Here is a 25982-nt window from a genome sequence, read left to right on the forward strand (position 1 = left end):
TTGGGCTGTACCATTTAGGGAAAACTAATTCAACCACCTAAATCATATATTTTCAGAAAACATATACCCTCAGGAGGTGATCTAACATATGTAAAAACCTATCTCACCCTCCCCTGTGCCATTAAGGGAAAACTGGTTCAACCACCCAAACCATATATTTTCTGAAAGCATATAACTTCAGGATTAGATCTAACATGGGTTTTGACTTGTCCCACCCTCCTTTTTAATTTGCTGCCCATGCATAACACATTGGGTATTAGTAAATCAAGTGTATGACTGATATATTTTGTGCTGTACCATGAAGGGAAAACTAATTAAACCACCTAAACCATATATTGTCTGAAAGCATATACCCCCAGAATGTGCACTAACGTGGGTTTTGACATTTCCCACCCTTCTCATGACTTTGCTTCCCATGCATAATACATTGGGTATACAGTAGGTAAATCGGGTGTAAGCCTAATACCTTTTGGGCCGTGCCATTTAGGGAAAACTGATTCAACCACCGAAACTATATATTTTCTGAAAGCATATATCCTCAAGATGCGAACTAACATGGGATTTGACATTTCTCACCCTCCTCAGGACTTTGGTGCCCATATATCTTTGGGTATAGGTAAACCGGGTGTATGGCTTGTATATTGAGTGCTCTACTAAGCTTCAGCTATGCTAGAGTCCCAGATGTTCATAATGCATTTTTGTATTATAGACACATATAGCTATCAGAAAATAACAATAAAGTTTGGTGCCTTTAGTTGGTACCGATCGCCCCAAAATGGGACTCAAGCTCATGAACTAATACAATTGTTTTCATTTCCCCTGGTTTAAAAGAGGACCTTGGAGTAAAAAACTAAACCTATTGAGATTGAAGATAATATTGTTATACAGAATATAAAGTTTGCTTTAATAATTATCTTCTCTTGTCTTGAGAAATACATTTTGTAATGCAAACGTTGTGTAATCACTAATGACACAAATAAGTATAAGTATTTATACTCTTTTGATCCCGTGAGGGAAATTTGGTCTCTGCATTTATCCCAATCCGTGAATTAGTGAAACACACTCAGCACACAGTGAACACACAGTGAGGTGAAGCACACACTAATCCCGGCACGAGTGAGCTGCCTGCTACAGGCTTTCGGGGGGAGCAGTGAGGGGTTAGGTGCCTTGCTCAAGGGCACTTCAGCCGTTCCTACTGGGCGGGGTATGACGTAATACTGTATGTCATTTGTTTTTCCTGCTATAGACTCATATAACTTTGGAAATTTTTTTACTTTACCTTTGACCCCATGACCTTTAGTACCTAGTCAGTGCATGTAGGATGTATTAACTGTATTGGTTTCATGAAGATCCTTCAATCTGCATGGTTGGGAGATATCACAGCAAAACTATATTTCAAGTATGACCTCATGTGACCTTGACCTTTGACTTCATCAGTTCATCAAGCCCTTATAATGAGTATACCAAGTTTGATAAAGATCCTCTAATTGGCTTGGGAGATATTGTCTAATATTGTGATATTCTAATTTTGACCCAATATCCATTGTATTGTGGTCCAAAAGAAGGCCCTCTATTTCCCCCCCGGTAAGGATTGGTGTTGGAGGCACTTGAAATTCTTAATCTACATAAAATGACGGTTCAAATGATACCAAATGCTTTCGCTCTATTTACTGCCATCTTAAACCATAATTCACTCAGACTATACAATCCATTGGCTGAACAAAGTTCTCAATTGCCTGAACTCATTTAGCTAATTCTTCAGTCGGTTGTCAATACCATAAACCAGTGGTCCCCGAACTACGGCCCGCGGGGCGGATACGGCCCGCCACCTCATTTTGGGTGGCCCCCCAAAACCTGTCTGTGGTATATAGCATCTGGCCTGCACGGGAGTACGACATCGTCAAACTATAACCTCCGTAATTTCCCCCATTCATTCTCTATGGCGAGTCATAACAGTACACATGTAATACTCTTTTTGTCCACTGGTGGTTGTTTTGGCACTGTTTCACGTGTACCATCGAAAACGGAATGAAATGTAGGCCTACCTGCAAACAATGTAAGAGGCCTATGCTGACTGCATCAGTGCTCAAAGTATTTTAAAAGTTTATCAATTAATTGTTAATAATAACTAACTAACTTCTATTCAAGTCATATTTCTGGGACTTCCTGGGATAATTATTTCTATTTTTTATTCACTCGTTAAAATGTTCATCCAAATTCACAATTCACAAAGTTCTCATCAGGTGAGTGAAAGTTAGAATGGTGGTCATTTCAGATGTTTTTGCCAGCACTTAAAACATAAGACTCTCATAGTTTGAGAACTTTAAATTATTTGTAGGATATTGCTTGTTCACAACTTGAGCTGTGTATGCAAAGACACAGAGTTCAGAGTTCACACATTTTAAATAAAATATACTTTTGGGAATGCTAAAGTCTTTTTATTCGTGTCATTTCATTTGAGCTACATTTTACATGGCATGATGGCAATATAAACACAGCTAACAATGGCATTAAATTGCAGTAGCCTATGATTAAATGTAATAGAATATTCAACTAAGGTAGACTGTTGTTGTTCACAGCACTAAGCTATTTATGGTTACTGATATACTCCGAGTCTCTGGCCCTCTCTTAGAGCCAGGCATAGTGAGCTGGCCCTCGGAAGGAAAAGTTTGGGGACCACTGCCTTAAACCATTTCACATGGTAAAACACAATTTGTAGATCTCACTTACACTTTTCAGCAAAACTCATTCTCAATTAGTTAGGGAAAGTTAGCCCCCCCCCCCCCCCCAATCTGCAAAAAAAATTCTTACCAATATTAGCTTTTGAGATGTCTAACTAGGGGGTTTTAGGGGTGCTGAATCTATCCCAGCCATTCATTTTGAGTAAAAATTACTCCAAGTCCATAAAAAATCCATAACAAGTGGTTTTATTGAACAATTACAAAACAAAACTTCCTTAATCAGTTTAAAATTTAACAAACCTCATCCAACTCCCCTGCCCTCCCTCATTCCTGTTATCTTCTGGCTGGTTTTTGTTCTGGCAAGTTTTACCATGACTTTTCCACAATAATGATGGTTAAGGTTTTGTACAGATTCGTAAAGATGAACCCTTTTTATTCAAGGTTTGAATACATTTGTGGATATTAAGATTTCAATTTACATAACATTGGTAGATATTTACATTAACATTACAATTTTAAAAGAGAGGACCTTGAAAATTAGTTAAAAGGGCACAGACGGACCACAGTTGGTTAACAGAGCCCACCAGTGTCATGGGTAAGACTTTATCCAAAATATGGTACTCTTTAATCCGCCTAATAGCGCGCTCTACATGAATTCGCAGTCTTGCTATCGCTTGAGTCTTTCGAACTTCGTCTGCAGTGAAGTGTCCACTTGGGCCTAAAAAAGGAGGGATTACAAGGGAGACCTGTCTTTCAGAGAGAAGGTCCTTGATGAGAAAGCCTTTATCGGCCATTACCATATCTCCTTCTTCGAGAACAGAAAGGATACCTGATTTTTTGGTAATTTCTTTGTCAGATATTGAACCTGTATATAATTCACTGACAAAAGTCACTTCACCTGAGGGGGCAATGCCTATTAGGCCCTTAAATTTGGTGTTACCTTTGTAGTGTGAATGAATCGCTGAGTTAAGGACCTTGGAGCTAAGTTTCTGTACATGAATTTCTGTGCAATCTAATATAACTCTAGTAGCCGGGAACGTGCATTTAAAACAATCTGGCATAAGTTCATCCACAGTTTTCCTTGAAGGCCACATTGGAAGTGATCCCAACATAAAGTACAAAAAATTGACCCAGGTCACACAGACCCTGCTTACTGTTGACTGTGATACATGGAAACGGGTTGCAAGATCCTGCTCAGGAAATCCCTGCCTCAACCTACAAAGAAAAAGAAAAAACTGGTCCATAGTGGACAATTTAGAGGCGCTAAAGCCTTGACGAAGTACCTCCCCACTTGTATGTTTAAGTCGCTGAGCCTGACTCCAACCCACCATATTTTCTGCAGTAGGTTGCAGGGCCATAAACACAGCTTTAAATGTTTCATAATCTGGGAACCCTGTATAAAATGAAATCTGTTTATCGTCACCTTGAAAATTTGAAATCAAAAACTGTTTTTGTTTAAGATCTAAAATTAAAAGTTCTTGATCACCGATGGTCTTGCGGGCTTCCTCAAGTTGATCTTGAAGTGAGGGAGGCAGTGCAGCATATTCATGGTCTGGGTGCGGAGGGGGTATCTCTTCACTGGAAGTATAAGAGAAACATATTGATGGACACATTAGGCCTTTTACAAGGATACTCATGCTCAATTCATGTAACCAATTACACCTTTTACGTACCTCAACACATTCACACCATGTCGATCATCGAGATCCGTGGAAACATTACTGGAAATCATCAACAGAGAAATACTGTCACTACACAGTTAATAAATGCATTACAAACTAGTAAGTTAATTCATTTAAATACTACCTTGCAGTTCTAACAACACTCCTCCCCTCTGGTCTGACAGAACTCCATGCAAACACTGTTGGCACAGCTCCTGGTTTCAACTTGGTGATGCCAGTCCTGCTTTTCACAAGGCAGTCTGGGAGGAAATGCTCCGAGCACACTTTTGTGTATGTGTTTATCTGCATCAGCAAATAAAATGTAATCATATAAACATTTTTACATGTATAATTGTATTGATCAGACAGACTCAATGTGACTCCTGTACATCCTCCTCCTAGAAAACGGATGTGATGTATATTCCCTAGGTTAACTTGTGACTAGAAGCTACAAACAAGGTCTAACAAGAAATACAAACAAGGTCACTCAGAATATGCTGATACTAGTGAATCTGTGGTGGTAGATTTTAATAACATACTACTAATTTTGGACTAAGCTGTATATATTTCAACAACCTGGCTCTCTGCTCAAGCTAGTTATGGAGACGGCTCAGCCTCACAGCACCAGAAATATAATAAAACTTACCTTAAAGTTACGACCAGGGTCCCTTCTGATGTTTATTATCCATTGTCGACGTAGTCCCTGATCTTTGGGGAAACGGTGAAACGTTTGTCCTCTGTAAGATTTTTTCCTGTGTGATGAAGTGCATTGGGGAACACAGCAGTGAGGCGCCATTGCACTGATAAATCGCGTTGTGAGAACTCCCGGAAGTGGTAAGTGTACCCCTCAGTCTCGGTGGAACCAGACATTCTCTGGTGGAACCAACCAGAGCCCGTCTTCGTCTCCTTTGTGTTCAACCCAGCATGCATCACATCAAGTCAGATCTGCATTAAGACGAACACGCCTTTTCTCTGGTGGAACGTTCGAGTAAATACTACGAAGCACGTTAGACATATCTAGGCTATTTAGACCTAATGCAGGCTACACAAAGCCTTGACTCAAGGTTACGTGATAGGCCTATATACTCAGTTACGTGATATATTTGTCAAATTAGGCTTTCAGTTCAGATCTGCGCGTTCTCGGTGTTGGGATGATGTTGGGCAATCGTCAAACGTGGAGACGCAAGACCGCCTATATTAAAAAACAATTACTTCCGCATTTATGAGCGAAATCGTAATCTACACTGCAGTCATTTTTGGTAACCTGTAACATCAAATAAACCGATTGTCATCAGATGTTTTATGGTATGCACGTCCATAGTGGCATATTTACACGCACAACACTATTAAAGCGCAATTGAGATCCAAAATGCTTGTAGAGGCGGAGCTCCACCTGTAAGATAGGCACCATCTGACATGTGATATCTGATATGACAAAATCCTACACCTGAGATAACTTCGTTTTGATTATTTAGGAATAACTCGTTATATTTCTAGTTGCTGTGCCTTTACTTTATGAAACGTTGCCAGGTATTTATAATAACAGTTTTAGAAAAGCAATAAGCCACTCGAGTCCGTAGGTTACACTGATTCTACAACAGCTAAGGGGGGTTTCGTGCCTAACGCCCCATAGCTGTTGTAGAATCAGTGTAACCTACGGCCTCTCGGGGCTTATTGCTTAAACAGAGCATAGCCTACATGTCATTGATTAAACACAACCACTCAAAATGTATCAATAGATTTTGACTGGTTGCAGGTTCCAACAAAGAACAATAATTACAGTATCACAGAAACAAAGGACAAGTCTGTGAGATGCAGGGTACAGTAGGCCTGGGCCTACTATAAAAATTAAGGTACAGGAGAAAGAACAAAAAAGATCGCAAGCGAAGTGAAGTAGTAATTTCTGATTAATGTCATGTCATCCATACTGGTAAACACAAGTGGCAACAAAATACACATAGAGCACAGACATGTCATTGATTAAACACAACCACTCAAAATTGATTTCACTTGTTTCAAATGATGTGACCCAATATAGGCCATTTTAGAGAGCAAACAGGTTGTTGAAGGTGAGAATGAGGACGAGGACGAGTGCGTATGAGGTGGGGAACAAGGAGGAGGAAGAACAAAAAAAAATTGCAGAGCAGCAAAGTAGTAATTTCTGATCAGTTCTGAGCTACTATGACTATGATGATGTTTTTGGAATGAGGGGAAAAACAAAAAAATTGTTTTGAGATTAAAAATGTATACTTCTCCCTGTGAACTATGTTTTAAACAATGTGTTTTCTATTTTTGGTGTATTGTTTACTGACTGCATGATATTGTATATCATTTTGATCGCTTTGTTTATGATTTGAGAGCAGTGTTTGATTTTGAGCACAGGTAAAACTGTTTTGAGGCGAAACTTTGATTTTGCAAGAGGAGTCAGAGGTTTTGTAAATAGTGCTTGAAGATGAGGTTTTGTGTTTAATGTTTTAAGACAATGGAGCAAGGTTTCAGACATTGTGTTATAGCAATTGAGAAAAACTGTAAGCCGTGGCAAAATTGTGTTCATGGGTGCTCATTAGGCAATTCTGCAATTTACCAGTCTGGACAGCAGGTGGCAGAATTGTGCCGCAGGTATGTCTCCAGCATCCTGGCCTTGTATGCCCTCCCTATGAACAAGGTGCTGTGCTCCAACAAAAAAAGAATTTTGGTGGTCCAGTTATATTTATCCAGTTGAATAGCATTTACACATTTAAATGTGTTCTAATGAAAACATTTTTAGAATGAGTCCTTCATAGTTTTCTCATGTTTAGCCATTAAGATTCATCATAGTCTGGTCAAGATTGTTCTTTTTGGCCTGCTCAGTGTCTTTGTAAGAGCAACACACATGTAGAACAAGAACACTGTTTGTTTTGTCTGTAAAAGTTTTGCGTAGACTGACGTTTGGTCATGCTGACTGGTGATCAGAGCAGTGGGTCAAATTGGATTATGGGAAGGAACTCTGAGCCATAGATGGTGAGGGCTTAGCCAGGTGCCTTGCAGCAAACTGCTTGATCTCTAAGTCCCTCTAACACATGCGTCGGTGTCTGGAGGACATATTTTCCAAGAATGACACTACCAGTTTGATGTCATCCTTTCTTGTTTCAAGCATTACCCTGTTAAATTGTGATCGGCCAAAAATGAAGGATAGGCCGGTGTGATATTGGCTAGGCCTAGCCCCTGTGGTTTACAAAGCGTAGACTTCACTTTGCATATTGGATACTCAAATGCACGCTTCCTTGGGCCTACTTGGAGATTATATACGCAAATTAGGATGCTTTTACATAAAGAATTAAAAAGTTTGTGCCTTCTGATCGAATTTACTTTACCTTAGGCTAATTGATTGGTGCGTCCATTACGGAGGAGAGGGCAGCACAAGTCTCGCAGACCTTCACTTGGTTAAGGATGTAATCTCGCGGGAATTTCTGAGCAATGCAAAGAGGTAGCTCCTTCAAGTAAGTCCTTCGCTGCGATACACCGGGCAACAGTTCATAATTTGTCCAGGTGGCATCTGCTGCTTCGCTTTCACTTAACAGGGAATTTGTGCTTAATTCTATTCGTAGTTTCGAGCTGCGCTGTAATATTTTTTCGTGTATCGGTGGCTACATTGTGCTGTCATATAAACCACTGATCTCTCAAACAACATCCCATATCACCAGGTACCTGCTCGCCACCGATCGCTAGAATGGTGTCCTGTCAAGGAAAGCCGGTGGCGATTATTTTCGGAGCCCTGATGCTTCATTTGGTGTCAGCTCAGAACGGTAAGAAAATTATGCTATTTTTTGCTACATGAAATACTCATTCATTCAAATCTCGTTTTCCCTTCGTGTTTGAGGTTCTATAGGCATAGCTAAACGGATTCCTTCAGGTTGGTATGACGGGTGGAAATGACTGACGGGACGCCCTCGTTCAGTACGTCGGCGTAACGTTAGCCTAGTTCAGCAAACTGCCGATTTCATAATAATAATAGGAATCTGATATGCCTAATATAACAGGGTAACAGGGTAACGTGGTCGAATAGGTTCATATGGACGGTGGAATCATGTCGACTTTAAATATCAGTCCCATGTGCAACGTTACGTAGCTAGCCTAATATTACAGTGAATTTGTGTAGTGTACAGTTGCCTAATACTGTATTATTTGCTGTCGTCGAAGCACGCAGAATGGATAGGCAAGCGTTTATCACTCGAGGGAAGGTCTGTTACAGAGTGATTGATGAGACAGCCGAGTGCTGTTGGATGTGGGACTCGCTCATCGGTTGACAAGGGCAGACTTGACTAGGTTCTGCAGGTGAAGGTTACTATAGTAGGCTAGTCTGAGACATGAGCTACTAGTTCTTACATAACCTATACGACTATATCCTGAATTGCCAGATCACAATTATCTCTCGAAAGCCGATGACTCAGTAATGCACTTGTTTCCCACCTTTTTGTTTTACGTGTGGTGCCATTTATTTTTTATTTATATTTCCTGACTGAACAGTGGGGTATCCTATCTGTTCTCAGCTGTTTTAACAGCTGTGAGTGCGATTTCAAGAAACATATTATGATGGTGTCTAGATCGAGATGCTGGACTGAATACCAGTCTCTGCAGAGCCGTAAATAGCACCAGTGCTCTCTGCTGTATGCTTCTATTAATAGCGCCGATGCAGCAGCGGGCTGCTTGCCGTTAATGTCCTTCTGTGTGAGTGAACCCGTTAAAGTCTTAACTGGGGGAGCGCCGCAGTGCTTTATGACATTGAGCTCTCAGAAGACTTGTAATGAATTCACTCAGTCTAAATTACAGAACGTTGTCGCGGCTGTGTTATGTGTTGCGGAATGCCTTAAACCCGAGGAGAGTGCGATTGGAGGTGGGACGGCGCTGTTCACTGGACAGCGACGGTGTCTGCACGTCTGTCCTCAGGGTCAGTGGTGGGCAGTGTGACAACCATGCATCTGCCTCCCCGACCTCTTCCATTTTGCTCTTACTGTAGAGAGGAAAAACTGCTGAGGACAGTAGGCGAGGATGTCTGCTCTCCCCTCTCTCACAGAATATTGGGTCTGCTTTGCCTATAGGATACATTACTCAGAAAGGTGTTGATGGTGATATGCGTAATTCAGCTGTGGTTCTCAAAGTGCCGTCCCATAGCCGAGGTGTTTGCAAATTCATTTGCTTTAAACGACAAAGTTGTGGCTTGTCATTTTAAAAATGTATGTCTACAGAAGATGAGTCTTTTCACCAATAAAACAAGTAAATTGTGTCTATTTGCTCCCACCCACATTAACATTGATCTTGAATCAGTTAAGGAAGAACCATTCCTACTGCTGCTTAGATGGTTTATTTGGCAACTAGACAGGGCTATTTCTCCATAACTGGCCCTGTGGCCACACACAGCACAGCCAGAGTGAGGCTTTTTAAAAGCAGCCTATTTGATGTGCAGATGCTGGGGCTGATTGAAGGAGCTTTGTCTGGGTGGGGCTAACTGAGGACGTGTGTGTGTGTGTGTGTGTGTGTGTGTCATCTGCCCTGCTGGTTATGAATGTGTGCCATCACTGGATGTAACTATTCTACAGTCTAGTCTACAGGCTGGTTGTAAGATGTGGTGCCAGTCTAGTCTACATACAGGCTGTCTGTAAGATGTGCCAGTCTAGTCTACATGCTGTATAAGTAAGATGTGCCAGTCTAGTCTACAGGCTGTATATGTGCCAGTCTAGTCTACATGCTGTATGTAAGATGTGCCAGTCTAGTCTACAGGCTGGTTGTAAGATGGTGCCAGTCTAGTCTACAGGCTGGTTGTAAGATGTGGTGCCAGTCTAGTCTACAGGCTGGTTGTAAGATGTGGTGCCATTTGGCCTCATTTATCAGCACTCATAGCAGCTGCCGATCCGCAGGGACATCGGTCTGATGGGGGTGCCCGATCTGAATCCCGCTGGCTTGGCTTTGCACCCCCTCACTGTTTCTACATTCTCCTTTAAGAGTTTCAGAGAGATGAAGGGAGAGGTAATGAGACACAGGATGGCAGGGAGAAAGGAAAAATACACACACACACACACACACATACGCCGAGGAGTGTATTGTTTCCAGTGACATTCAATCGGCAAAGCTCTAGTTTCTCATGAAATGTTAAACGTGCCGTGGTCCACTTTTGCTCCACCATACTAACTAGGAGATGGTCTTTGAGAAAACATTATTGTCGAGTAAAGAGGAAAGGTGTGAGAATATCAAAGCTGTTATCTGTTAGTTGCTGTTGATCTACTGTATTTGTTAGGCCTATGTTAAAATCAGAGTTAATTGTGACTGTTAGTAAATTGCTTACCCAGTTAGCGTGCTTATGAGAATACTAGCATTTTGAGAGAGTGTTGTTAATAGTGATTGGACAGCATTGTGTTCCTTTGTTTGGGTTGTATTTCATCGATCTGCGGCTTCTAGTCGAGATCAATCATCTGCAGCGCACTTGAGGACTCATTTGCATGGCATTGTGTCACCCAACTCTCTTATGGACAACTACCAATGTGTTTTTTTTTAAAGAGAAGCATGCTGATTGCCTTCAGGGTTAGAGAGTTCTTACACTGATAGTTTGTATCTCTCCCAAAACATTATTAAGCACATTATACACTGTGCTGAACTGCTAGGCTTGTGTCTGAATCATGGAGATAGTGTGTGTGTGTGTGTGTGTGTGTATGTGGGAGGCAGATCTGTGTGGGGTGAGAATGCTCAGTTGATTTTTTTTTTTCACTTACAGCACTGTGTTTAAGCACCTGCTTGGTTGCCTCAGTGTGCTGCTATGGAAACGGAATGCGTCTCTCACTATGTGCCCACACATGCCAGGGGACAGAGCTACTGCTCCAGCACTCTTCCTCCTATGTGACGGGGTGGGGGTGAGGTTCCACCTAGCATTAGCACTGTTCCTCCTCTGTGGGTCCAGGACAGAGATCTAGCATTAGCACTGTTCCTCCTCTGTGGGTCCAGGACAGAGATCTAGCATTAGCACTGTTCCTCCTCTGTGGGTCCAGGACAGAGATCTAGCATTAGCACTGTTCCTCCTCTGTCTGTGGGTCCAGGGTCCAGAGATCTAGCATTAGCACTGTTCCTCCTATGTCTGTAGGTCTAGGACAGAGATCTAGTGCTAGCAGCGTTCCTCCTCTGTGACAGATCGTCTAATTTTCTGTCCACCTAAGCACTTGCTGATGACCAGACACACTGGTGGAATCATCCCCTCTCTCAGCAGATGATAGTTCACAGCTGAAATGGTTGCTATGGAGAAATGTCCTCTCCATCCAGTGACCTTGGGAACATGCAGACTGCTGTTCATAAGAAATGCTGTGAGAGTCTGAGTGTGTGAGAGAGAGATATTGCATGTTTGAGTGTGTGAGAGAGTGTTTGAGATTCTGAGTGTGTATGTGTGTTGGTGTGTGAGTGTTTGAGACTGTGTGTGTGTGTGTGAGAGAGAGAGTGTGAGAGAAATGCGGCTTGGCCAACTCACATAGACATCCCAGTACATATTCAGATGGTGTTGATTGATGAGTTGCTCAGAGAAGAAGTGACAGGTGGTCGCCTCTTCTCATCTCACTTCCTGTCAGCTGCAGATGCCACTCAATGCTTTACCCACTACTCCACCACACTTGAACCGTGTCATAAGGTTCCACCTTCTCACTCTCACACAGATTACAGCTCAACAGAATACACATCACACATCACAGCCATGCAGGAGGGGATGAATGTAACCTGGGGATTCTTGTGCAGTGACTCGGATGTGCTACAGTCCAGTCTTTATGGATGGTGTCCTGATCCCAGTAGGGTGCTGAGGGTCCGTCGGTCTGTCCATCTGAGTGTGTCTGTTCACATAACAAACAAATACTGGTCCAATTTACTTGAATTGTTCAAACAATGTAAAGGGTCACCATATCTGGGTCTTCCTACAGGGTGACCTGGGTCGGTATCAGGATGTTTCGCTTTCTTGAACACGGTGAGGGTTTTCAGTCGCTTGCCTGCTCTTGTTCATACTGAGTCTTATCCATGAAATAAATTAATAAACCCTTTTAGGGAGGTTTTAAAACATGCTGTATCTTTGAGGGTATGGACTTGTATGCATGTACTGTATGCATGGGAACTGAATAAATATGCTGTTAATGTGAATTACAGGTCAGTTTTACTGGTCAAGGTTATTGTATGGGTCAGTTTGAGGACTTTCAAGCTTTTCTTTATTCATCAATTATCTACAGTGTTTCCCACAGAATTGAATTCTATTTGTGGTGGTAGGTTTGCAGAATTAACTTGAATGCAACAGTTTTTTAAACAAATTAGCGCAACGTGGTTATGATACTAACCAGATTTAAGCAAAATGTAGTACAACCTGGAAAATCATTGTGTGGTGGTCAGTGTTGATATTGTGGTGGGCTGCCACAAATAAGTCCATGTATGGGAAACACTGATCTATATTTTTGTTCAGCTGGACCATTATGTCACATTTATTTTTTTATGAATGCCTTGCATGAGCCTGTTTACTTTCAATGTGTGTCTTCTGTTTATTTATTTTGCTGCTTGTGTTCTTTTGTCCTTGTTTTGTCCTTATTCATTTTGTCTATTTTATGTTAATCTTTTGTCCTTCATTGTTTTCTTTTCCTTCAACCCTTTCCTTTTTTCTCTTTTTTCGGCCCTTCTTGCCCCGCTCTCTTGCCCCTGCATGCTGACCTCCTGCCTCCCCCTCCACCCCCGATGGGTGCAGCGGGGTTTGTGAAGTCGCCCCTGTCGGAGACTAAGCTGACGGGGGACACGTTTGAGCTGTACTGTGACGTAGTGGGCAGCCCCACCCCGGAGATCCAGTGGTGGTACGCCGAGGTGAACCGGGCAGACTCATTCCGCCAGCTCTGGGATGGTGCACGCAAGCGCCGTGTATCCATCAACACGGCGTACGCCACCAACGCCGTTAGCGTACTCGCCGTCACATACGTCAGCCTTGACGACTCGGGGACGTACGAGTGTCGCGCCAGTAACGACCCGCGCCGCAACGACCTGCGACAGAACCCGTCCACCACCTGGATCCGAGCCCAGGCCACCGTCACGGTTCTGCAGAGTGAGTCTGGGGGTGACGCTCCCCATACTACCCAGCTGAGAGAGCAGCCATTAGGCTCCACCCCTTCCTGCAGATAAACCCCACCCCCTCTCATATCGCCTAGAGGTGGAGTACCGCCTAGTATCCTGCAGACACAACAGCAGCTAGACTCTACCTAAACCTCCACCCTGTTAGCCTTTTTTTACAGTACTGCAGAGTGAGTCTCCTTGGTGAAGCTCCCCCTAGTGGCGATCGTCCGCAGCATCCTGTTTACAGCTCTACTTAGTACTTGTAGTAGGTGTAGATCCCCCAATATTCTGTTCAATGACACCACCCATACACACACACGCATTCACACACACACACACAAACACACACACACACCAACTCACTCTCACTCACACACCAATGGCTACTTTTGCTCATAGTTGTAATGGAAGGTTGTATGGTGTAAGTCTGCGAGCTGCATGCCTTCTTGTGTACCCCTTAATGAACCTGCTCCCCATCCCCCACTCCTCCATCATGAATGTGTCTCCTGCTCTACCCAGAGGTAGAGACCAAATTAATGACCCCTCCCCACCCAAGTGGCTGAATGTGGCTGCTGCTGTCAGTGAGTGAGGAGGAGGAGTGAGGAAATGTCAGCCTCTCTGAGCTGTAGTGTTGCTTGGCCTACAGCAATAGACACTGATGAACTCCCCAATCTAAAACACACAAACACATACAACCAGCAGCACTCGCACACACTCACAGACACCACGCAAAACCAAAAATACCCACACAAGACTTAGACTCACAGAGTTCTAGAAACATCCACAAGCATAAAAGTCGGTACTGCACCTGTAGTCAGTTCTGCTCTCTGTAGTCAGTACTGCACTCTGTAGTCAGTTCTGCTCTCTGTAGTCAGTACTGCACTCTATAGTCGGTACTGCACTCTGTAGTCGGTACTGCACCTGTAGTCAGTTCTGCTCTCTGTAGTCAGTACTGCACTCTGTAGTCGGTACTGCACTCTGTAGTCAGTTCTGCTCTCTGTAGTCAGTACTGCACTCTATAGTCGGTACTGCACTCTGTATTCGGTACTGCACTCTGTAGTCGGTACTGCACTCTGTAGTCGGTACTGCACCTGTAGTCAGTTCTGCTCTCTGTAGTCAGTACTGCACTCTATAGTCGGTACTGCACTCTGTAGTCAGTTCTGCTCTCTGTAGTCAGTACTGCACTCTGTAGTCGGTACTGCACCTGTAGTCAGTTCTGCTCTCTGTAGTCAGTACTGCACTCTATAGTCGGTACTGCACCTGTAGTCAGTTCTGCTCTCTGTAGTCAGTACTGCACTCTATAGTCGGTACTGCACTCTGTAGTCAGTTCTGCTCTCTGTAGTCAGTACTGCACTCTGTAGTCGGTACTGCACTCTGTAGTCGGTACTGCACTCTGTAGTCGGTACTGCACTCTGTAGTCGGTACTGCACTCTGTAGTCAGTTCTGCTCTCTGTAGTCAGTACTGCACTCTGTAGTCGGTACTGCACTCTGTAGTCAGTTCTGCTCTCTGTAGTCAGTACTGCACTCTGTAGTCAGTTCTGCTCTCTGTAGTCAGTACTGCACTCTATAGTCGGTACTGCACCTGTAGTCAGTTCTGCTCTCTGTAGTCAGTACTGCACTCTATAGTCGGTACTGCACTCTGTAGTCAGTTCTGCTCTCTGTAGTCAGTACTGCACTCTATAGTCGGTACTGCACTCTGTAGTCGGTACTGCACTCTGTAGTCGGTACTGCACCTGTAGTCAGTTCTGCTCTCTGTAGTCAGTACTGCACTCTGTAGTCAGTTCTGCTCTCTGTAGTCAGTACTGCACTCTGTAGTCAGTTCTGCTCTCTGTAGTCAGTACTGCACTCTGTAGTCAGTTCTGCTCTCTGTAGTCAGTACTGCACTCTATAGTCGGTACTGCACTCTGTAGTCAGTTCTGCTCTCTGTAGTCAGTACTGCACTCTGTAGTCAGTTCTGCTCTCTGTAGTCAGTACTGCACTCTGTAGTCAGTTCTGCTCTCTGTAGTCAGTACTGCACTCTGTAGTCGGTACTGCACTCTGTAGTCGGTACTGCACTCTGTAGTCAGTTCTGCTCTCTGTAGTCAGTACTGCACTCTGTAGTCAGTTCTGCTCTCTGTAGTCAGTACTGCACTCTGTAGTCGGTACTGCACTCTGTAGTCAGTTCTGCTCTCTGTAGTCAGTACTGCACTCTGTAGTCGGTACTGCACTCTGTAGTCAGTTCTGCTCTCTGTAGTCAGTACTGCACTCTGTAGTCGGTACTGCACCTGTAGTCAGTTCTGCTCTCTGTAGTCAGTACTGCACTCTGTAGTCAGTTCTGCTCTCTGTAGTCAGTACTGCACTCTATAGTCGGTACTGCACTCTGTAGTCGGTACTGCACTCTGTAGTCGGTACTGCACTCTGTAGTCGGTACTGCACTCTGTAGTCAGTTCTGCTCTCTGTAGTCAGTACTGCACTCTATAGTCGGTACTGCACCTGTAGTCAGTTCTGCTCTCTGTAGTCAGTACTGCACTCTGTAGTCGGTACTGCACTCTGTAGTCAGTTCTGCTCTCTGTAGTCAGTACTGCACTCTGTAGTCGGTACTGCACTCTGTAGTCGGTACTGCACTCTGTAGTCAGTTCTGCTCTCTGTAGTCAGTACTGCACTCTGTAGTCAGTTCTGCTCTCTGTAGTCAGTACTGCACTCTATAGTCGGTACTGCACTCTGTAGTCGGTACTGCACTCTGTAGTCAGTTCTGCTCTCTGTAGTCAGTACTGCACTCTATAGTCGGTACTGCACTCTGTAGTCGGTACTGCACTCTGTAGTCGGTACTGCACTCTGTAGTCGGTACTGCACTCTGTAGTCGGTACTGCACTCTGTAGTCGGTACTGCACCTGTAGTCAGTTCTGCTCTCTGTAGTCAGTACTGCACTCTGTAGTCGGTACTGCACTCTGTAGTCGGTACTGCACTCTGTAGTCGGTACTGCACCTGTAGTCAGTTCTGCTCTCTGTAGTCAGTACTGCACTCTGTAGTCAGTTCTGCTCTCTGTAGTCAGTACTGCACTCTATAGTCGGTACTGCACTCTGTAGTCAGTTCTGCTCTCTGTAGTCAGTACTGCACTCTATAGTCGGTACTGCACTCTGTAGTCGGTACTGCACCTGTAGTCAGTTCTGCTCTCTGTAGTCAGTACTGCACTCTATAGTCGGTACTGCACCTGTAGTCAGTTCTGCTCTCTGTAGTCAGTACTGCACTCTATAGTCGGTACTGCACCTGTAGTCAGTTCTGCTCTCTGTAGTCAGTACTGCACTCTATAGTCGGTACTGCACCTGTAGTCAGTTCTGCTCTCTGTAGTCAGTACTGCACTCTATAGTCGGTACTGCACTCTGTAGTCAGTTCTGCTCTCTGTAGTCAGTACTGCACTCTGTAGTCGGTACTGCACTCTGTAGTCGGTACTGCACTCTGTAGTCGGTACTGCACTCTGTAGTCGGTACTGCACTCTGTAGTCGGTACTGCACCTGTAGTCAGTTCTGCTCTCTGTAGTCAGTACTGCACTCTGTAGTCGGTACTGCACTCTGTAGTCAGTTCTGCTCTCTGTAGTCAGTACTGCACTCTATAGTCGGTACTGCACTCTGTAGTCAGTTCTGCTCTCTGTAGTCAGTACTGCACTCTGTAGTCAGTTCTGCTCTCTGTAGTCAGTACTGCACTCTGTAGTCGGTACTGCACTCTGTAGTCAGTTCTGCTCTCTGTAGTCAGTACTGCACTCTGTAGTCGGTACTGCACTCTGTAGTCGGTACTGCACTCTGTAGTCGGTACTGCACTCTGTAGTCGGTACTGCACTCTGTAGTCGGTACTGCACCTGTAGTCAGTTCTGCTCTCTGTAGTCAGTACTGCACTCTATAGTCGGTACTGCACTCTGTAGTCGGTACTGCACTCTGTAGTCGGTACTGCACTCTGTAGTCGGTACTGCACTCTGTAGTCGGTACTGCACTCTGTAGTCGGTACTGCACTCTGTAGTCGGTACTGCACTCTGTAGTCGGTACTGCACTCTGTAGTCAGTTCTGCTCTCTGTAGTCAGTACTGCACTCTATAGTCGGTACTGCACCTGTAGTCAGTTCTGCTCTCTGTAGTCAGTACTGCACTCTGTAGTCAGTTCTGCTCTCTGTAGTCAGTACTGCACTCTATAGTCGGTACTGCACTCTGTAGTCAGTTCTGCTCTCTGTAGTCAGTACTGCACTCTGTAGTCAGTTCTGCTCTCTGTAGTCAGTACTGCACTCTATAGTCGGTACTGCACTCTGTAGTCAGTTCTGCTCTCTGTAGTCAGTACTGCACTCTGTAGTCGGTACTGCACCTGTAGTCAGTTCTGCTCTCTGTAGTCAGTACTGCACTCTGTAGTCAGTTCTGCTCTCTGTAGTCAGTACTGCACTCTATAGTCGGTACTGCACTCTGTAGTCAGTTCTGCTCTCTGTAGTCAGTACTGCACTCTGTAGTCAGTTCTGCTCTCTGTAGTCAGTACTGCACTCTATAGTCGGTACTGCACTCTGTAGTCGGTACTGCACCTGTAGTCAGTTCTGCTCTCTGTAGTCAGTACTGCACTCTATAGTCGGTACTGCACTCTGTAGTCAGTTCTGCTCTCTGTAGTCAGTACTGCACTCTGTAGTCAGTTCTGCTCTCTGTAGTCAGTACTGCACTCTGTAGTCAGTTCTGCTCTCTGTAGTCAGTACTGCACTCTATAGTCGGTACTGCACCTGTAGTCAGTTCTGCTCTCTGTAGTCAGTACTGCACTCTGTAGTCAGTTCTGCTCTCTGTAGTCAGTACTGCACTCTATAGTCGGTACTGCACTCTGTAGTCAGTTCTGCTCTCTGTAGTCAGTACTGCACTCTGTAGTCGGTACTGCACTCTGTAGTCAGTTCTGCTCTCTGTAGTCAGTACTGCACTCTATAGTCGGTACTGCACTCTGTAGTCAGTTCTGCTCTCTGTAGTCAGTACTGCACTCTGTAGTCGGTACTGCACTCTGTAGTCAGTTCTGCTCTCTGTAGTCAGTACTGCACTCTATAGTCGGTACTGCACTCTGTAGTCAGTTCTGCTCTCTGTAGTCAGTACTGCACTCTATAGTCGGTACTGCACTCTGTAGTCGGTACTGCACTCTGTAGTCGGTACTGCACTCTGTAGTCGGTACTGCACCTGTAGTCAGTTCTGCTCTCTGTAGTCAGTACTGCACTCTGTAGTCGGTACTGCACTCTGTAGTCAGTTCTGCTCTCTGTAGTCAGTACTGCACTCTATAGTCGGTACTGCACTCTGTAGTCAGTTCTGCTCTCTGTAGTCAGTACTGCACTCTATAGTCGGTACTGCACTCTGTAGTCGGTACTGCACCTGTAGTCAGTTCTGCTCTCTGTAGTCAGTACTGCACTCTATAGTCGGTACTGCACCTGTAGTCAGTTCTGCTCTCTGTAGTCAGTACTGCACTCTGTAGTCGGTACTGCACCTGTAGTCAGTTCTGCTCTCTGTAGTCAGTACTGCACTCTATAGTCGGTACTGCACTCTGTAGTCAGTTCTGCTCTCTGTAGTCAGTACTGCACTCTGTAGTCAGTTCTGCTCTCTGTAGTCAGTACTGCACTCTATAGTCGGTACTGCACTCTGTAGTCGGTACTGCACTCTGTAGTCAGTTCTGCTCTCTGTAGTCAGTACTGCACTCTATAGTCGGTACTGCACCTGTAGTCAGTTCTGCTCTCTGTAGTCAGTACTGCACTCTGTAGTCGGTACTGCACTCTGTAGTCAGTTCTGCTCTCTGTAGTCAGTACTGCACTCTGTAGTCGGTACTGCACTCTGTAGTCAGTTCTGCTCTCTGTAGTCAGTACTGCACTCTGTAGTCAGTTCTGCTCTCTGTAGTCAGTACTGCACTCTATAGTCGGTACTGCACTCTGTAGTCAGTTCTGCTCTCTGTAGTCAGTACTGCACTCTGTAGTCGGTACTGCACCTGTAGTCAGTTCTGCTCTCTGTAGTCAGTACTGCACTCTATAGTCGGTACTGCACTCTGTAGTCGGTACTGCACCTGTAGTCAGTTCTGCTCTCTGTAGTCAGTACTGCACTCTGTAGTCAGTTCTGCTCTCTGTAGTCAGTACTGCACTCTGTAGTCGGTACTGCACCTGTAGTCAGTTCTGCTCTCTGTAGTCAGTACTGCACTCTGTAGTCGGTACTGCACTCTGTAGTCGGTACTGCACCTGTAGTCAGTTCTGCTCTCTGTACTCGGTACTGCACTCTGTATTCGGTACTGCACTCTGTAGTCAGTTCTGCTCTCTGTAGTCAGTACTGCACTCTATAGTCGGTACTGCACTCTGTAGTCAGTTCTGCTCTCTGGAGTCAGTACTGCACTCTGTATTCGGGTACTGCACTCTGTAGTCAGTTCTGCTCTCTGTACTCGGTACTGCACTCTGTATTCGGGTACTGCACCTGTAGTCAGTTCTGCCTCTGTACCGGTACTGCACTCTGTATTCGGTACTGCACTCTGTAGCCGTTCTGCTTCTGTAGTCAGTACTGCACTCTATAGTCGGTACTGCACTCTGTAGTCAGTTCTGCCTCTGTAGTCGGGTACTGCACTCTGTTGTCGGTACTGCACTCTGTAGTCAGTTCTGCACTCTGTAGTCGGTACTGCACCTGTAGTCGGGTACTGCACTCCCAGTAGTCAGCTCTGCACTCTATAGTCGTACTGCACTCCTAGGTCAGTTCTGTGCTCTGTAGTCAGTACTGCACTCTATAGTCGGTACTGCACTCTGTAGTCAGCTCTGCTCTCTGTAGTCAGTACTGCACTCTGTAGTCGGTACTGCACTCTGTAGTCAGCTCTGTAGTCAGCTTCTGCAAGATTAGAAATGAGTAATGAGCAACAAAAGTGAACAAATATATTTTGGATCATCTATGTGATAAGCAGGTCTGTGCAGAATACCCACTTAAAAAAAAAACATTTCCATATAACCACTTAAAATAGCCAAAGATATGTATCAACATATATTTGTGATAGAATTTTGATGTGAGATATTTTCACAAAACAAGATGTGACAAGATGTCATTTGAATGCTGGATATGGAAAACACTCTTGTCCAATGCGCTTCCACCCATCACCCTGAGCACTACAGGCTATCTAAGCAATATCACTGTATAACCACTACAGCAAACCAGGTTACACAACTGGATGAACCCATTACATTTCATAGGCCACCATGAAGAATTTAGATTCACTGCAAGATACATCATTTCCCCTTGGCCGGTGATAAACAAATAATTAACAAATAATACAAAAAGAAACTATTCATGTGGAATGAGTATGTGAAATCCCCAAGGCAGAAAAATAGACCGTTCACACTGGTAGGCTGAGCTGGGGGAATTGTATTATTGTGTGTGTGTGTGTGTGGTTGTGTATGTGTGTGTGTGTATGTGTGTTTGTTTTTGCGGAAGTGTAGCATCTTCTGCTTTTCAAACGACTCATGGAAGCTGAAGATAGTAGGTTGCTTAGTGTTTTCATTATATTGTATGGACATGAAGTGTCTCCAACCCTAGCATCGTAATGGACGGAGTTTTCTTCACTACTACTGCGAGATATTTTTTTATATTATTATTTTTTTTATATAAATTATATTTTATTAACTGTCCACAAACAGCATCGGCAGTCAGGAAACAATGTATGTGAGCCTACCTTTGCTGTAAATAAATGTACACATTCTTCCAACTGCAATTTTTTTATGTTTGCAGGCGTTGCTACTACCGTTTACCACAGCCACTTTCAATTTTGAAACTATAGCATCTTCCCCTCTCGTTGCTGATTGGACAGGTAATCTGACCAATGGAAACGCTAGTGAACTGTTCCAGACTAGTATCTCCCTGTAAAGAGATCTAGGTGGGTGTGGCCAGGCTAGTAACATAACCCTTTATGAGCGCATTTTCGGGAAGTGGGAGCAGAGTCAGCCATCTTTCTGCCATCTTCCTGATAGTCAAGATGGCTGTAATCAATAACCAATAAATGGAAGAAAAGTAATGTAGCATCTCCTGGGAAGTCAGGCTAAGTAAGTTCAGAGCTCAGTAAAGCCACTTCGCTCCAAATAAAAACGACGGTAATAGTGATCAGTGTGCAGTGATTTAGATTTTTTTGGATTATACTTACCTGCCTCACCTGCACCTGTATCACTAAAGGCTTGTGCACAGGCACGCCTATGGACTTGAACCACTGTGGAAGTGTCAAATCTCCCCTGCATTTTTTGACTTATCAGTGGTGGGGACACTATAGGAAGTGGTGTCTCTGCACTCCGAGCCCTTTGTCCAGGAAAGGTAACAGCTGTTTTAGCCAAGGTTACGGAACATCAGCCGTATGGGCGGCTTACGAAAAATCACAATCCCTCTTCACTTCCTGCATAAATCCGTCATTAGTTATTTATACTCAGGCTTCCTCTTACAGCCGTCTGCCTGTCCTGTCCAGTCCCCATCACCCCCGTCCTGATCCACACTGCATGGGGGTTCTGGAAGGATGTCTCTGTGTGCACAGCCACTGGAAGGCTATAATCCTGCAGCAGCAGGACGCTGTGCAGGACGCTGCAGCAGCACAGTCTGAACTTAGGACGCTGTGTTTTTGTTTTGCAGGTATTTTAATGTGATTTAATTTGAAGATTGTAAGCTAGACCAAAGTCCTTATAGGGAAGTCCCCCTACTCAGTGGCCAACACGCTTCGAGCAGTTATTTCGGCAGCTATTTTTTATTCAAATTAATGGGAAGGCAAACGTAAGGGAGGTTCATATTGACATAAAAAGTACATGTGGTTGGTTACTTACATTACAGGAGGGGGCGGGATATGTTTAGACAACTGCAATATTGGTGTTACGAACTAACTCTATATACATTTCTATGGAGGATTCTTTTGAGTCTCCTCATTAGAAAGTCTCTGTCTAAATACACCCCTCCCACTGGGTAGTGATTGACAAGTTCAATCACTTGAGTGTTCCAAAGTTACACAAGGTGTGTTAAATTCACACTTCACTTCACACTTCATTGTTAATTTTATTCAGTTATTTATATTATGCGTTAGAACGTTTGAGCAAGGGAGAAAACATCCACCACTCTGACTGTTCCTGTGAAATCTCTGGTGAGCAGTCTGATTGACTTTCAATGTGACTCACTTAGAGTCTGACTAGGAAAGGACATTTTATTGGTATTGCTTGTTGGTGTTGGTATTTTTTGTTTTTGTCTTGTCATTTGACCTCTTAGTTGCAGTGAAATGTATGTATTTTGTTTTAACTGTGTTCACTGCATCACTTTACTGCCACCCTTCAGTCACAAGTCCAAATCCCTAACCAGTAGCCCACGGATGCCCCCTCCTAAGGACATTGCCACCACTGCAATTTGTGTCGTTACACACATTTGCATTTTTTAGATGTTGTGCTACCTTTCTGGTCTTGATTAAATCCTACAAGCTGAAATGATGTCCTCGCATCTCATGCTAAGATAAGATGCATGATAAGTCCACTCTGCTGCATTAGCTGAGAGGGAAACTACAGAGACAGCATTGTTAAATGCATTTACTGCTGTCATGCGGTTTACCTGCTGGCCACTGATTTCAGTTCTGGCATTTCAGTTTCAGTTCAGTTTATGTCACACAGAGCACCTGAGTGTATACACAGTCAGCTTCTGTTTTGTGTAGTAGCGCACTCCACAGCCATGTCTTATTTCCTACATCTCTCTGGTTTCTGTATTTGTGTAGTTGGTGTTTTGGCATGTTTTAGTGCTTGCAATTCCTCCACATTCAGATTAATCCAGTGTTGGGGTGTCGCCTTGTGCTGCTCCATTCAGCCTGTTAGTTGTAACCCCCGTTTAACTTGTTAGCTATGTGGCCCCCATTTAGTCTGTTAGCTGTAGCCCCCATTTAACTTGTTAGCTATGTGGCCCCCATTTAGTCTGTTAGCTGTAGCCCCCGTTTAACTTGTTAGCTATGTGGCCCCCATTTTAGTCTGTTAGCTGTAGCCCCCGTTTAACTTGTTAGCTATGTGGCCCCCATTTAGCTTGTTAGCTGTTGCTGTGTTCAGCTTGTTAGCTGTGGCCCTGTTTAGCCTGTGCCCCCCGTTCACCTTGTTAGCTGTGGCCCCTGATTAGTCCATTAGCTGTGGCCCCCTTTAGCTGGTTAGCTGTGGTCCCATTTGCTTGTTAGCTTTGGCCCCAGTTAGCCTGCTGGAATTTCCTTTAGCAAACCTGCAGCTCCAAAGGGGATCAACTAGCCAGAGCCCTTCTCACTCCATCTGCACTAGTGTATGTGTGTCTGTGTGTGTGTTCTCATCCTTTCCCTTCCACTGTGTAGGTGTGTGTGTGTGTGTGTGTTTTATTGTGTCTGTGTGTGCTTGCATGCATGTGGTGTGCCTGCATGGTGTGAGTGCATGTGTGAGTTTGTGTGTACATGTGCGAACGTGTGTGTGTGTGTGTGTCTGAGTGAGAGAGAGAGAGAGAGAGAGAGAGAGAGAGAGAGAGAGAACTGGGGGCAGATTCAGTGCAGAAGGCATAATCCCTCCTCTTCAGACTGAGCTCCATCTGCTCCAGAGCTGCAGGTCTCTCTCTCTTTCTCTCTCTCTCTCCCTCTCTCTCTGTATCTTTCTCCTTCCCTCTCTTTTTTCTCCCTCTCTGCCCCCCTTCTCTCTCTCTGTCTCTGTTTATATTTCCTCTCCTCCCTCTGTTTTGCTCTCCCTCCTTCTCTTTTTCTACGTCCCCCTCTATCCCTTGATCCTTGTATGCATTGTGTTCTCAGAAACACAGTGCCTGTATGGAGCTGAGGCAGGTGCAGTGGCCAGGGTTGGGATTCCCTGTGTTTTTAAACCATCACTCTAATGTGTGTAGATATGGCAGCCTGATAGGCTGTTGATATTGTTTGCTTTTGTGAATGATTATAGGATAATGGGGGGAACTGGGTGGAGCTCCATCTGTCTCATTAGCCTCATAGCTACTGATACCACCTCAACATATTAACAGAGACACCATAGAGTTACTTAACGACTCAACACATTAACTGAAACACCATAGTTACTCACCAACTCAACACAATAAAAAAAAAACACCATAGAGCTACTCACCAACTCAACACATTAACAGTAACACCTTAAAGTTACTCTACAGGTTACTAAATCTCAGCACTAAAACACCAGTACTGTAAAGTTACTCACCAACTCAACACTTTTCTAAAGTATGGTAGTTACTCACAAATGACCACAAATTACCACAAATGACAAAGGACCATAAAGCAGGCAGTCATCTCAGTTTTAGAGGCCATCTTGGAGCTGGTCTCTAAGCAATCTCGTGCTCATGTCTCAGTTTCAGAGTATTGGTCTCAGAGGCGGTCTAAATTATTCCTCGTTGCTCACAAGCTCCAGATTCTCTGCTCCCTTAGGCTATGCCATCTGAAAATAGTCATGAAACTGCCATGAATTTTTTATTTTGATGTAATCAAAAGTAGCAAGTGGAAACACACGCCACACATGTGTAACATGCCTCTCCTGGCATGGGAGAGTGTGTGCCTGCTGAATTTACACTGATTTTCAGTGTGTTCAGATGCTTAAATTAAGAAAAATAATTTGAAGTATCTTGGTCTTGTTGATTGATCACTAAGGATATCTAAATTCAAAACCTGATTTTGATTTTATTCCTTTTTTACGCTTATATTTGTATTGTGATTATTGTAGCTATTTATCTGTATTATTTATTTGTATTATGATTAGTCATTTATCTGTATTATTTATTTGTATTGCGATAATCTATTTATCTCTCATTTTGTGAGTAAAATGTATATTATTGTACCGTATGTATGAGTGTGTGTTCAGCGTGTGGTTATGGGGTGTGTTGATGTTGTTGTGTACACATTACATACACACATATACACACATATACACATATGTACGTTAGAGGTGTGTTTTTGAGTGTCAGAGGTGTGTGACCGAGTTTAAAAAAGACTCGATGTAAGCATGTCAGAGGTGTGTGCTGATGTGAGTGTGTGTGTCAGAGATGTGTGTGTGTGTGTTGATGTGTGTGCTGAAGTGTGTGTGTTAGAGGTGTGAATTGATGGGTGGGTGTGTGTTAGAGGTGTGTGTTGATGTGTGTGTATGTGTTAGATGTGTTAAAGGTGTGTTGATGTGTGTGTGTGTGTGTGTGTGTGTTAGATGTGTTAGATGTGTGTGTGTTAGATGTGTTAGTGGTGTGTATTAATATGTGTGTGTGTGTGTGTGTTAAAGGTGTGTGTTTGGATGTGTTAGTGATATGTGTGATGTGTGTGTGGATGTTATTAGAAGGTGTGCTGGATGATGTGTGTGTGTGTGGAATTATTAGAGGTGTATTAGATATTGATGTGTGTGTGTGGCTGTATGTTGTGTGTGTGTTAGGTGTGTATTGTAATGTAGTGTGTGTGTTGATGTGTTAGATGTGTGTGTGTATTAGTGTGTGTGTGTGTGTGATTTAGATATGTGTTAGAGGTAACAGTAATGCCAAATGTGTTGGTGTGTTAGAGGTATTGTGATGTGTTATGTGTGTGTTGTGTGTGTGTGTGTGTGTGTGTTAGAGGTGTATTGTGTTG

The 25982-nt window shown here is 44.0% G+C and overlaps 2 protein-coding genes across 2 annotated transcripts in view; one reads left to right on the top strand and one right to left on the bottom strand.

The window, feature by feature from the left end:
- Positions 1-2911: 2911 nt before the first annotated feature.
- On the bottom strand, positions 2912-5650 carry LOC125303093. Its single transcript, XM_048256611.1, has 4 exons — positions 4989-5650; positions 4488-4645; positions 4355-4402; positions 2912-4259 (listed from the first exon to the last, which is right to left on the bottom strand). Exons 1-4 carry the CDS (start codon positions 5136-5138, stop codon positions 3197-3199), a joined length of 1419 nt encoding a protein of 472 aa, XP_048112568.1. The 5' UTR covers positions 5139-5650; the 3' UTR covers positions 2912-3196.
- Positions 5651-7827: 2177 nt separating this feature from the next.
- The window catches only part of LOC125302798 (neuroplastin-like), a 31802-nt gene continuing 13647 nt past the window's right edge, over positions 7828-25982 (top strand). The window contains exons 1-2 of the mRNA XM_048256118.1: positions 7828-8127; positions 13071-13472. Coding sequence (XP_048112075.1) covers positions 8052-8127; positions 13071-13472 — 478 coding nt within the window. The 5' untranslated portion in view covers positions 7828-8051. The remainder of the gene's footprint in view (positions 8128-13070; positions 13473-25982) is intronic.

Source organism: Alosa alosa, chromosome 11 (genome assembly GCF_017589495.1).
Source record: "Alosa alosa isolate M-15738 ecotype Scorff River chromosome 11, AALO_Geno_1.1, whole genome shotgun sequence".
Taxonomy (NCBI): domain Eukaryota; kingdom Metazoa; phylum Chordata; class Actinopteri; order Clupeiformes; family Clupeidae; genus Alosa; species Alosa alosa.